The 14404-nt window shown below is 29.9% G+C and overlaps 1 protein-coding gene across 1 annotated transcript; it reads right to left on the bottom strand.

The window, feature by feature from the left end:
* Positions 1-8267: 8267 nt before the first annotated feature.
* LOC100790620 (zinc finger protein NUTCRACKER) lies at positions 8268-11589 on the bottom strand. The gene is made up of 3 exons (XM_003526205.5): positions 11125-11589; positions 10386-10782; positions 8268-9367 (listed from the first exon to the last, which is right to left on the bottom strand). The coding sequence occupies exons 1-3, from the start codon at positions 11249-11251 to the stop codon at positions 8467-8469; spliced, it is 1425 nt and encodes a 474-aa protein (XP_003526253.2). The 5' UTR covers positions 11252-11589; the 3' UTR covers positions 8268-8466.
* Between the last annotated feature and the right edge of the window lie 2815 nt (positions 11590-14404).

Raw genomic sequence — 14404 nt, 5'->3', positions numbered from 1 at the left:
TAGCTATATTTATGACCAAGGTTGTCATAAATAAGCATTAACTAGTTCAATGTTTACATCATGGGGGAGCCTTAAATCTACAATTAATTTGTAGATGAACCTATATGGACCTGTTAAAAATGTAGTTGCAGGAGGTATCTTTGGTGCCAATTTTAAGGCATTTTTTCATGCACTTTCAGTGTTGTATCTTGGACCATCCAAAGCATGTTTAAATACACTATTAGGAGTGTGATATATGTCATATACAAGATGTAATAGTAAAAGTGTAAATACAATAGTCTAATGTTGATACAAAATATATTTATGCAGACCAAAAGAAATTGTTACCACATATGCAAGATGTACTGAAAGTACACAATACAATAGTCTAATTTTAATACAAAATATATTTTGCAGACAAGAAAAAACTATTGTGACATATGCAAGATGTAATGGTGAAAGTACAAAATATAATAGTCTAATTTTAATACAAAATATATTTTGCAGACCAAAAGAAACTATTGCCACATATGCAAGATGTAGTAGTGAAAGTACCCAATACAATAGTATAATTTTTATACAAAAATATATTTTACAGACCAAAAGGAACTGTTATCATGTATGCAAGATGTAATAGTGAAAGAACAAAATACAATAGCCTAATTTTAATACAAAATATATTTTGCAGACCAAAACAAATTGTTACCACATATCCAAGATGTAATAGAGAAATTAAAGAATACAATAGTCTAATTTTAATACAAAATATATTTTGCAGACCAAAAGAAACTGTTACCAATTAGATCAATAGACATTTGTCCATTGGTAAATCTTCACGTTGGGCCTATTGGGAAGTCGATGCCATATGGTTTGTAATTGGACTTTGTAGTTGTTGGAAGCTTGTTGTTATTTCCATTGTCAAACAAAAAGTCCCCAAAGACAAAAAGACAAGGCACTTGAGATCCTCCATGGACACATTGTTGCATGAAAATTGCAACCAATAGAAGAAAAGGTAGAACTACCCACGACTTAGTTTTAGCTTCCATCTAGAGAAGATATAATAATGAGACAAACTAAGTTGGGTTATTAATTATGATCCGAGAAGTAATTAATGAGTAGTGTGGTAAGTGCAAAAGATGAAAGGTGCATTGTTGTATATATAGGATGGGCAACAAAGTTTTGTTTCCAAGTTGAAAGATTTTTTTGCTTTTTTTAATTTTGCAATATGAAGTGAGAATGAAGCAATATTGAAGGCCGAAGAGTTTGAGGAGATTTTTTTTCTTCTTGTCAATCAAAAAACGTAACGTTGTTTCTAATTAAGATGACGAATTCGGCGAGTTTGTTACAAGTATAAACAAAAGGTCTAAAGGACTTGCACAATGAACACGAATTCCCAAAAGTACGTGTGGCCATTTGTTCCTTTTTTTTTAATTTTTCTCCATTCGTTATGTTGAGAATTGAACACCAAGAAGGGACAACAACTTTTATTTGATCCTATTTAGTGTGACTTTGTAGTTGTTGGAAGGTCATTGTATTTCCATTGCCAGACAAAGAGTCCCTAAAGACAAAAAGGTAGGGCACTCACGATTCTCGATGCACACTTTGTTGCATGAAAATTGCAACCAATAGAAGAAAAGGTAGAACTACCCATGACTTAGTTTTAGCTTCCATCTAGAGAAGCTATAATAATGAGACAAAATAAGTTGGATTATTAATTATGATCTAAGAAGTAATTAATGAGTAGTGTGGTAAGTGCAAAAGATGAAAGGTGCATGCGTGTATATATAGGATGGGCAACAAAGTTTTGTGTCCAAGTTGAAAGATTTTTTTGCTCTTTTTATTTTGCAATATGAAGTGAGAATGAAGCAATATTGAAGGCCGAAGAGTTTGACAATATTTTTTTCTTCTTGTCAATCAAAAAACGTAACATGGTTTCTAATTAAGATGATGAATTTGGCAAGTTTGTTACGGATAAAAACAAAAGGTCTAAAGGTCTTGTGCCAATCAACATGAATTCCCTAAAGTACATGTGGTCATTTGTTCCTTTTATTAATTTTTCTCCATTTGTCATGTTGAGAAGTGAATACCAAGGAATGACAACAACTTTTGTTTGTTTCTATTTAGTGTGACTTTGGATGAGTGTTGATAAAATTGATTTTGATTAAAATTGAGTTTGAAGTGATGTGATTTATGTTAGGCATAAAATTCAATACAAAATTTTGGATGCAACATTGAAGTTACTCAAAATTATTTCAACCTATAATCAATTTTAAATTTTTCTAACATGAGACTAAGTACGTGAAAATACATTCAAAAGTCAATTTTAAACTCAGAATCAATTCTTGTCTGCCACCAAAACAAAACATACACTTACAATTAATATATGATTTGATCACGAATATCGATTTAAGTAAAGAATTCTCCTGTCTTTTCCTAATATATATATATATATAATTTTCAAAATATTCTCTTTGAAACATGAATTGTTAAGAGACATATTCACATATTCAACTTTATAAAACATTAAGATTTGTATTTGATTTCATTTAATTTTGAATATTCATTCATAATGTTTATTTTCTAAAATGTTAATTAGTTATCTATTTTTGTAATTACTAGCCATCATGACATTTTTACAAAATATGTATCAGTTTTATCGATGATTAATATATATTTTTTAATTTGTCTTTATTTCTACCGTTAATTCTTATTTGTTATCCTCATTTCTCCTTCCCAAAAGAGTAAGGTTAACATTAATTAGATATTATGGTATGGTACTCATGAAGCGCTTTAAAATTATCCATATATTGTTGTTATCTGATCGATTCAATTGTCACTTCCCAATTCCCGTTGTCAAAACTTCTCCACATACTTGAAAACCAACTTTTTTTTCAGTTGTAAACTAGAAATTTGATATAGAAAAGTTATATAACTAATAATTTTGTGATTCTTTTTATAGATAATTTTTTATAAGCAAAAATATATTAGTATAAGTGAGAGATGCGCAACCACAAAGAGAATTAGAGAATACCAATTGGTGCTACAAACCCAACAAAAAAGTTGACAAGTTCGAACATCTATCTCAACTCCCCAATTAACAAGAGTATTACCATGACCCTTAGGTCCCAAAATGGCAGAATCTTGTTGTATAACAATGAGAATAAAACGTAATTACATGGATGTAGACATGTTGTAGTCTAATTACATTAAACCCCAATGAAGATAAAATTAACTACTTATAACCATAATTAATGAAGAATCTGGTGGAGGAATGATTCAATGAGAAGCTTTGAGCATGTAAGCCATCACAAAATCTGATCTTTGTCCTAAGCCTAAAAAATCACAATTTCAGAATCCTTCTTCATGTGTCAAGAGGTTCCCTTTTATAGCTAATGAAATACTACAAAATGTAAGTATTGGTGACAATTATCATGTACCATCCTTAACTTCTTGGATAAAATATTTGCAATTATTTTGTACACATACTCGATGACATAAGTATGTCTATATTCTCTCTAAACTATGTGCATTATCATTTTTAGGGGTTCTAGATGATCGATGAAAGATGGATTTTCCCCTTTAGGAATTACCTCATTGAGTCATTGTCATGGAACTCCCCCAGAACTCTCTAAATATCAGGTTTCAAGGTAGACCAAAGGATTTGATAAACTAGAAGTTATAACCATTTGATTTAAGGCTCTTGCTACCTCATAATCCCATATTGCACTTCTGATTTCTTTTAATGAATCTTGTAAGCATCATATTTCCCTAAAGGATATTCAATCTCGGATATTAACTAATATTATCTAAAATTTATGTAATTAATATTAAAAATAATTATGGGTATACATTTTTTTTTACTAATATCAATTTTTTCTCAATGCTAAAATTTGTAACAATAAGTCAATAACTTTTACCTATAGATATGTTGAACGAGATACAATAAATTATAATTAATATTAAGTCAACAAATATTTGTGTCTTAAGATGAGTCAAGACTTCTAATTATTTTGATTAGATGCAATTAAATATGTACAAATGTTGAAAGTTTCATTTTATGCAATATTAGAGCTTGCTTCGTGAGTCTATGTTTGAAGTATCACATGATAGTGAGGTAAAACTACGATCTAACACAAGATCGGATGATTTTTAAGACTTTATTTAATACTATGTGTCTAAGATTTGTCTTGCAGAGATATTTTTCTATGATTTGTTGAAACCTATGAATAATAAATGAAAGTTCAAGATCTAAAAGTCACCATCTTCATAAAAAGATGTGTTAAATAGTGCAAACTTGCTCTAGGCAAAGGGAAGTGGTTTTTTGCTAAAGTATTCTACATGAAAGACAATATTAGTGATTTCATTGCATTAGGAATGACCTGCATTTAATACAAACATTAAATGCTTCAACGACCATAAGAACTTAAGTAAAGAAATTCATCCATTGTAAGACAATGGACACTTGAAGATGAATGTTTATAAATAGGGACATAACCAAGATTTTTATATAAGGAAAGCCAATATAGAAAAAAAAACATAACTAAAAAAAATATTTCAAATTTTACATTAGGACATTTATAAAAAAAAATTAAAATATATGTAACTAATATTTTATTATGAGCTAAAAGAAATATGTAATGTGTTGTGAGCATAAGAAAGATACTAATTAACGAGTCTCAGCAACACATAAGCGTCCAAAGACCTTTAGCAAAATGAGAAGAAAGTAAAAAAAAACATTTAATTAGGTGAAAAGAAAATTTTATTATAGTCAAAGCTTATTATATAAAATATTTCAAAAATGAATATTTGAGTCACACATGAAAAATTCTTAGAAACTACTTGATTGAATAAATTACATATGATAAATGCATAAATGCTTAGATAAGTTAACTAATTATAGATGTATCATTAACAAAAATAGAGATCATATCATAAATCTAAAACAAAAAACATTACTACAAGAAACCAATTATTTTATTTGTTTAACAGTAATTTTTCTATAAGTTAATCATTTTACGAAAGAGACTAAGTTATTTTAAGTATTTCATAACCGCCTTCATTCCTATTTATAAGACTCAAATTAAGAGTGATGTTTGTTCTATTTTATATGATCCAATTCATAATTTTTATTGCATTAATTATTTTTATACTAAAATATCTATAATTAATTGTATGTTATATATCAAACAATTATAAGAGAGTGATGAATATTAATAGCAATGATGTTTTGAAGAAAAGAATTAGGACAAATGTGTTTCTATTAACTAAATTAATAATTTTTCTTAATCTTAAGGAATTAGGTCATTGAATTTAACAAATAGGAACAAAAAAGAGTATTTAATTACAATAAAGCTTAAGCACATGTGTGGAGTTTTGAGTGGGATGCCTAATCTTATCACTACCGCAATAGTTTATTTAATATGAAAGAAAGTTAATAAGTAAGAATGCAAAAAAATAGAAAAAGAAAAAAATGTTCATAATAAATGGAATGCAATTCAAAAACCTTTAATAGACATTAAAAAGAAAGAAGGTACAAGATGCAAGAAAAATTAGCATACATTTGGGATGCAATTGGAAAACCAATAATTATAATTAGATATTTAGACAATAAAAAAATCACCTAGGATTAAAAATGCAAGATGAAAATATTAGAAGCATAATAAAAATAACTCATTACACAAAGTACCAAGAACAACAACAATGAAAAAAGCTTACCATCTTGTAGAAGCTAGAAAGTATATGAGAAATTAAATTTAATTGTCAAAAAAGATTTTTGGGTGTAACTCGATCTAAGTCAAATTTCTTGTTTTGAAGAACCATTTTCATACTATTTACCAGGTTTATTCTAAGTTGAATCCTAGAAACACGACCCATTTTTTTTATTACCCAAGGACAAGCTAAGGTTAATAATATTTTTGTGGAAAGGTATTAAGGTTTTTATCCATATATATATAATAACAAGTTTAATAGAAATTTCACAGTATATAATGAATTTAAAATCTCTTTTTTACCAAAGTTTCTCTTTCGAATATTATAATTTTTTCATTATTATTAATTATAATTGCAATATATATACTAAATATTTATTTAGTCATTAAATAAAAAAAGTCATTGTTTTAAGCAATATATAAACTTTATCAACTTGTGCAGTGTACGTGGGTAAAAGCATATGTCACCTTAATTAAAATGACTTTCTTTTTTATGTTCAAAACCATCACTACCATCACTGTGAAGTGTCCTTATAGTTCAAAAAAGTTGTAGTAGTGAAAAAAATAAAAAAATGTAGCGAACAGTCTAAATCAAATTTCTTATTCCCTTTGAAACATAAAAATCACAAGCTAAATTTTATTTATTAATAAGATATATTTCATACACAAATTTTAATTGGTACGTACCCAAAGGCCGAACTATAATTGCTGTTGTCAGATCAAATGAAAAATGTGAATCGTGACATGAAGAAGCTTTTACAACCTAGACTAATAATGGCAACCATCTTTCGATCGACCCATATTCCTTATATATACTCATCTTATCATTTTGCAAATCTTCAAATATTTTCTATGTTTTGGATTAAATAGATTTTGTGGTATACTCGTGAACAATCATTGGATAACTTGTCCCACCCTACAAGCCATAGCGTAGGCAAAAGTAAAAGCAAAATCAAAGAGCAGAGGGTACGGCCGTCAAGACTGGAGAATATGGCTTCCCTTTTACTTTCCCCCTAATACTTTTTCTTTTGATACTTATGCTTATTTTACATTTTGATTGATAAAATGCAACCAACCGAATATATATAGTGGATGGTCACTGTTAAATCCATCAACATAAAACAGTGAAAAGTTTAATGAGTACTAATGATGCATAGATATTTTTCTTATAGTAAACACTTATGTGATATTTCCATCTTTGTCCATTTCTCTACTACTTTTCTAGTTTTGTACGTTTATCTTTCTGGATATATTGATAGATGTACATGTGTGTGTTCTCAAAACATTACCCAAAACAGCGAAAGGTTTAATCATCTCGTGTGGTTGGAGGAGTGTGAATAACTATATATTAAAATGAAAAATTGAATTTTAAACATAAAAATTCATTTTTTACATTATATCTTTCTCTTTAATTTAAAATTAATATTTCTCCCTCTCTTCTAATTTTGTTTCTTGTCAAATGTACCGAGGGCTAGTCACTAACTTATACCCACAGGTAGCTCGTCCATTTGTTTTTTGGAGGATTTTTAGTCAAGGGACAATTTATTTCTTACATATGCATTACTGTAATCAAATAGTCAATAATCAAACTTCTATCATATACTTTAAAAGATCTAAACTACTAACTATTTATGTTACGTGGTGGGTTCTTAATTTCTTTTATTTTCACTGTGTACCACAACAAGATATATCCATTAAGAATATATTTAGGTATATATTTATCATATAAAACTTTTTATGGTATCTCATGTATGAGAAAATTATAATAAAATTACTATTTTTATAATAATTATTTTAAAAGTTTTACTTAAAAAATAAAACCGATATATAATAATTAACCCTAAAGACTAATGAAAAAGGCATATTACCGCACTTTCCGCGCTGAGTGCATGGAAAGAAGAGGAGGGATGGAACAAAGAAAAAGCAAGAGAAATTTAAAATGAAGAGAAAAACTTGTAATAATAATAAACAGATAATATAATGTGCCTCGATCTTCTTAGCTCAATTTTTCCGCATGCTAGCTTAGAAAACTTAGCCAATCTGGTCACACTACAAATATGCATTGCAGGGTGAACGAAAAGGGGTACATTAATTTATTTTAACCTATAAGCTAAAAGCCTATTTGTACTAGAATGATGCTTTTTTGTCACTGGAAATTCTCCTTTTAAGCCCATTTTGACAAAGACATGAACCACAACACAGATGAAATGAAACAACTGTGCAATAATAATGGACTCCAAAGCTTGTCCTTTACTTTGCCCCCACTACTCCACAACCGTCCCACCCTTTTATCAAAAATTAATTAAAGCCACCAATTTTTTTTTAAAAAGGGGTCAGCTTTCAGCATTCAAAAGAATATGCATGGATCTCTCTCCTTTCAACCCTTCAATAGTTTTTCTAAGAGCAAACTTTTTAGGCCTCATCAAGCACTCAATTCCCACCTTTTCCTCTCTGCAAAGTTTCCAGATACTAAATTCTGTTCCTCCAATTTTAACTTCAACTCCATCCACCTTTGCTTTTACTGTTATTAATTATCCCATTTCACATAGACAGAGAAAATATATACAGAAAAGAAAGACATTTAATTTAAATTTCACAATTAAATATCAACTTAAAAGATTTTTTCACACTCCAATTTTACACTTAATTAATTTACTTACACATTTGCCTATCTCTTCTTTCCTTTCCTTCATCACATTATCACTCTCTTGGTCCTCCTTCCAAAGTGTACATTCTCAAATGAGTGTGGAAAAAATCATTTTTCATTGAACCCATATCTTCAAATCAAGTCCACCCCTTGGTTGATGAAGTGTGGAAAATGGTTTTGCACACCAACACCAAGGAAATCCCTAGTTTGCCCCCCTCCACTTTCTTCATTGAGCACGTGTCTTCGTTTGTGAGGGTGCATTTGTGACAATTCACATCCAGAGTTATCTGCTTCACTCCCAAGAGTGGTTGTGAGCACCAAGCTTGATCCGTACATGCCACTATACTTATTATTATTACCATCTTGACCTTGGCTATTGTTACCACATTTCAAACCTAAGCTCCCAAGCCATGAAGGGTCACTTGAGGTTGCTCCAATTTGAGCAGCTTTTTGCAACAAAGCTGTGGCTGACATGTTTGCTGATGGACATGCTTGTTGATGTTGAGGTTGGTGTTGGGAACTATACCAAGAAGGAATGGCACTTGTGTTTCCTAGAGGAAGTGAAGTAGTAGTGCTAGTTGTTAACTCTTGGTTGTTACTGTTATTGGAAATTTTAGTTCCAAACACCCAACTTAGTTGATAGTTATTAGAAGGTGGAAGATTTGGGCATTGGAGAATTGAGTTGCCATCATATATTGTTCCTGATGATGAGCTTGTGGCAGAACCAAGTTGATGAATCTCACGCAAATTTGTGTTGACCATTATTCTTTCTTGAGCCTGAGAAGATGTTATTTGACTCATCCAAAGGGGTAGTCCCCTTGAGGTTTGGTTACTTGTTTCATCAGTGCTTGAAACTGGCTTGAAAATTGAAGGGAAATGGGATGCCATATTAGGGCCTAGGGATGTTCCCATTATGTTGTAACCAATGTTGTTGCCCCCTAAGGATGTGTTTATGTCTGAGGCTGCATTTACCCTAGCCGTTTCTTCTGCCAATGCATCACAGAAGGCCCTGTGTGTGATGAAGCTGTCTCTCCTGCTCAACCAAAAGTGTTAACAAATAATAATAATAATAATAAGAATTTTAATAATATATAATAATCATAACAATAATCTAAAGAAACATATATACATTTAAGAAGTCTAAATTATGGGTGTTTGTTTATCTGTTTAACAACCACTCAAAGTATGTTTAATTTTCTGTTAATATGATTTCTCAAGTATTTAGTAAATAACAAAGTAAATTATTTAGTTGCTAGACTATTTGTAGAAAAAAAAATTAAACACACATTCAAAGGTTATGTAATGTGTTATAATTGATACTAATAAAATGTTGCTTCCCCATTTTGGTGCATTGGAATTCGTGTAGAATAAAACTTACTTCAAATATGTTTGTTTTCCTCTTCCTAATCACTCAAATAATGTTATTTGCTTCTTGGTAACAAGTTGTTACTTTTGGATTTTTATGCATTATTCTTACTTAGGTGAAGACAAACGTACGCCTCTAACATTAGCTCCACAAAAGTCCAACATGAGTAACATGGTAACATGACTAAGACATTATGACTTGTACGATACTAATAACTAGTCTATAGCCTCAAACTATATATACCAAGGAAAATCTGAATTAAAAATCACATAATAGGTAACTATAATTAAGATAATTCCAAACTAAGAACTTTTGTCGTTTAGGGCTAAGGTTGCCAAAAAGGTTTATCAAAAACTTGTGTGGCACTGGCTTCTTTCAAATCCTTTGTTTGAACTAGGTCTCGATATTCTCTCTTTTTTTTCTCTGAAAGCCAAATAGTCAGAATAAACCTAGAGAAAGAGAGTTTTTTTTATGTGAACCCAATATTCATCGACCCAAAGCCAAAGACCAATTAATCCTTTGAGTTAGAGTTGTTGTTTTTATACCACTATATATAATCTAGGACTCAAGGTCAAGTTACAGCACTCTTGCAAAACAAAATAACTTGTTGCTATAAGACTGGTAAGAGAGGTATGTCATGAGCAAATCTATAACTCAGATGAATAGGTTAATAATTATTAGTTACCTTGAAAAGATAGTTCCACAATCACATTTATATTCTCTAGTGCCACAGGTCTTGGAGTGTGCTTTCCAATCTGACTGCACAGCATAACGCTTCGAGCACTTCTCGCACTTCCACTTCTTTTCACCGTGCTTTCTGCAGAAGTGCTTTTTAATCCCAGTTAAGTCTCCAAGAGCCCTTGAAGGGTCGTGGTGGACACAACTCTTCTCAGGACACACATAAACCCTTTTTCTTGCTTCTTTACCCGTTCTCTGTTTAAGCTTCCATGGAAGGTTGTGTCCACGTCGATGGAGTTGGAGATTTTGATCCCTTTGGAAACCCTTCCCACAAGTTTCACACAAGAATCTGTTCGTAGCCATCAGGGTCTTTGGTGATAAGGCTATGACTTCTGCTTCAGGATCTGTGCAGATAGGGAAAAAAGATTCACATATTAAATCTTTTGTATAACTTTTTTTTTCTTTTCTCTTGATGAGAAAGCATTTTAGCTTTGAATATACACTACAAAAAAAATCAAAGAATTTATGACAAAAATTTGTGACAACAAAATTTCTTTTTCATTACTAATACTAATTCACAAAAAATTGAGTGATATTAATTTTTCTAAAACTTACATATATATAAATTGTTTCATTATTAATTTAATTTTTCTAGTAGTGATACCTATATATAATAATAAAGCTTATATATAAGCGATATTGATGAAGAGAAAATAGAGAATCTACTATGAAAGAAACAAGCATGCCTGGGTTTCCTGGGAGGTTTCTTTTCCTCCTCAAAGCAGAAGGAGGTTTGTTATGATCATTAGATGCAGCAGAAGCAGTTAGGTTCTGAGGGAAAGCAGTATGTGTGATGATTTCTCCTTCATCCATCTTTCTTAGCTTCAAAACTGTGTCTCAGATTCTAAGTTTGACTCAAATTTCAATAAGAAACTCACACAAAGAGTTCAGTGAGGGAAGAAGTATTAGTGGCTGAATTAAGAAAGACCCAAGAGAATGGGCAGGTAGCCTTGTTAATTATATATGCCTCCAACCCTAAACAGCACAGAGTGGTATATTCAAGATGGGAGATCTCTCTCATGTTTCAGTTGATATAATTATCTACTTTTTAGGTGGAATAAAATAAAATAAAATAAACTCAAGATGCTGTGAGAGGCAGTGAAAAGTTAAAGAAGAAAGAGAGAGATAAGGGAGAGGGCAAAGAAAGGGTGAAGAAGTGAAGCAAAGGTGTATGATGACACATATGATGAGGTCGGAAGAAAGTTAATCTCCATTTGGAATGATTATCCCATAATTGTTGTTGTGTTATGTTTTCTTTATTATTTTAATCCTTTCTCATCCAATAACCCTTTCTGGTAGCTGGTTTGTTTATTTTATAGTAAGAAATCCCTATGCTGTTACTATATGTGTGTATTGAAAGCTAAAGTGTATGTACTGCGGTGTAGTAATACTCAATTAGCTAGAAAGTAGAAAAACATTGAAGCAACATATATGGTATTTCATCGCTTTAGTTGTGTACATGTGACCATCGAAGCTTCCCATCCAAATCATTCAAAATTTATGTTACACTAGTTTCAAACTTTTGTTTTTGGTAAAGGTATCTTTTAGCTGCTTTTTTTTTTTTAAACAACAAACTAAAACAAATGTCATTTACTAAAAATTTTGTATTGATTGGAATTTATTAATATAGAATGTGTCTAATAAAACAAAACTATTTTTTCAGAAATGATAATTAAACTATTGTTTTAAACATTATAAGTTTATAATTAATAGTATTATAATAAGATATACAAACAAATTATTTATCGGTACACAATATTATTGATATATAATATTACATCAAATATTAATCTAATGTATAATATCTATATTAATAGTTAATTTTATATTAAAAAATATTAATTATTAATTATACTAGATAAAGACAATCCTAACATTTGACATTTTTTCCTGTTAATAAATAACATTTTTGTAATATATATATATATATATATATATATATATATATATATATATATATATATATATATATATATATATATATAAATTTAATAAAGTATGAAATTAAAAAATTATATTTTATAGTACTTATTTCAAAACAAATAATATCAATATGAATACGATATCATACTATATACAAAATATTATCAATTAAGTAAAAAAATATTATCAATACATAGTTATTAAAAAGGAAAAATTGTATTTTTGGTCCCTCAATAATTTAATTCACGAATTAGGTCCTCCTATCTTGTAAAATCGTACAATGTTGGTTCCTCAAGTCACAATTGGATGTTGATAGTTAGCAATTGTGCCACGTGTCACGTTCTTATTAGATGATGATTGTCACGTGTCATATTCTTATTGGATGTCAACTCCATGGAAGATAAAATGCATTATTATTTTCATTGATCAATCAGAACATGACTCGTGACCGTCATCATCCAATAAGAACATGACATGTGGCCGTCAACATCATTTGTAACGATCAATGTTCAATTGTGATGTGGGGACCAACATTGCACAATTTTACAAAATAAGATAACACAATTCGTGAGTTAAATTATTGAGGACTAAATCTGAAACGGGAAATAAACTGAGGGACCAAAAATATAAATTTGCCTATTAAAAAAGATATAAATTTTGAAAGAATTAAAAACATAGAAGTAAATTGGGGTAATTTGAAATGCAATCCAAACTTATACCTAACAATACTCTAGATCTTATCGTAAAAGGTGAATCCATCAAAATTAATTTCTAGTGAAGCCATGTTATAACAGCCTGACAGGTGTTAAAATTTTGTTGTTGGTTTGAAAGAAACATTAGTTTTTTTTTTCTTTTAATTTCATTGACTTTACAAAAATTTGTTTCACAATACAATTTTTTGTTTTCTCTATACGCCAAAATAATAATACAACTTTCTTTAGATGTCTCAATTTCCGTTTGAATTGAAATGAAAAAGAAAACAAAAGTGTAATTAGTCACTGCCATCTATAAAGATCTGTTTGTTTTACTTTTATTCATTCATCGAAATTTACACACTTTACGATGTTAAAATTACACATTTCAAATCTTTTCTCAAAGCCGAAACTTTCTTCTTCAACAAGAATTTTGGTGAGTTAAGACTAACTAGTGACTGAATACAGAGCTAGCTAGCTTATGCTACTTTCGATATAGTTACCTCGGTCATACTTATAATTAACATATAGAAAAAATAATTTGTGTATTAATGTCTTAAATAATTTTATGATGTTATTTAATCAAAATTTATTAAATATTTTATTAATAATTATTTTAAAAATATATTAATATTAATATTAATTTGTGATTAAAGGTTATATTATACTGCATCACCATCAAACTCTTTTATATATATAAAGTTGTATAATCATGCCTATGTAAAACTGGTTGTTCAAAAGCATTAACTGGTGCATTTAGAAGATATATAAGATATAATATATGACAGCTTGAACTACCCTAACTACTGCAGCTATTTAATTAAATCAAAGGTAAGTCCTATTTCTATCCTAAAGAGAAATCATTGTGTCTCATGTGTTGATGAGTATGACTTGGAAAGAGAAGCCTACCCAGTCCCATAGACCTTTCTTTATTTAAACGTTCATGTTCCACAAAAGGCAAAATATTGAGTCTTTTGAACCTAGTCAAAGCGAAAGTGCACGTCATTTATCGATGAAGATTGATATCATAGATACCAAAATATCGTAAAATGCCATTGCTTGCCACAGGATATTGAAAGGAAAGAGAAAGAGCAAATTTTCCATCTTAAACATCGAACAGCTATCTATCTGTTCATGTTTTTGAACTCTAGCTTCCTAGAAAACAGCCATGCACGTGTGTCCATGCACTCTTCAAACTCTCAAGAGAAGGGAAATTTTCAAAGGAAACGACGAAATAAACACAAAAAAAGGGAATAATCGTCCAGATGATAACATGACCATGTCTCACATGATGAACTGAAATTTCTAGCGTTATTAATAATAGTTTTTAGTAGTTGTACGTTTCTGTGTT

The sequence above is a fragment of the Glycine max genome, chromosome 6, assembly GCF_000004515.6.
Source record: "Glycine max cultivar Williams 82 chromosome 6, Glycine_max_v4.0, whole genome shotgun sequence".
NCBI lineage: Eukaryota > Viridiplantae > Streptophyta > Magnoliopsida > Fabales > Fabaceae > Glycine > Glycine max.
Note: the sequence above shows the minus strand (reverse complement) of the source record. Positions and strands in the feature narration are given on the sequence as shown.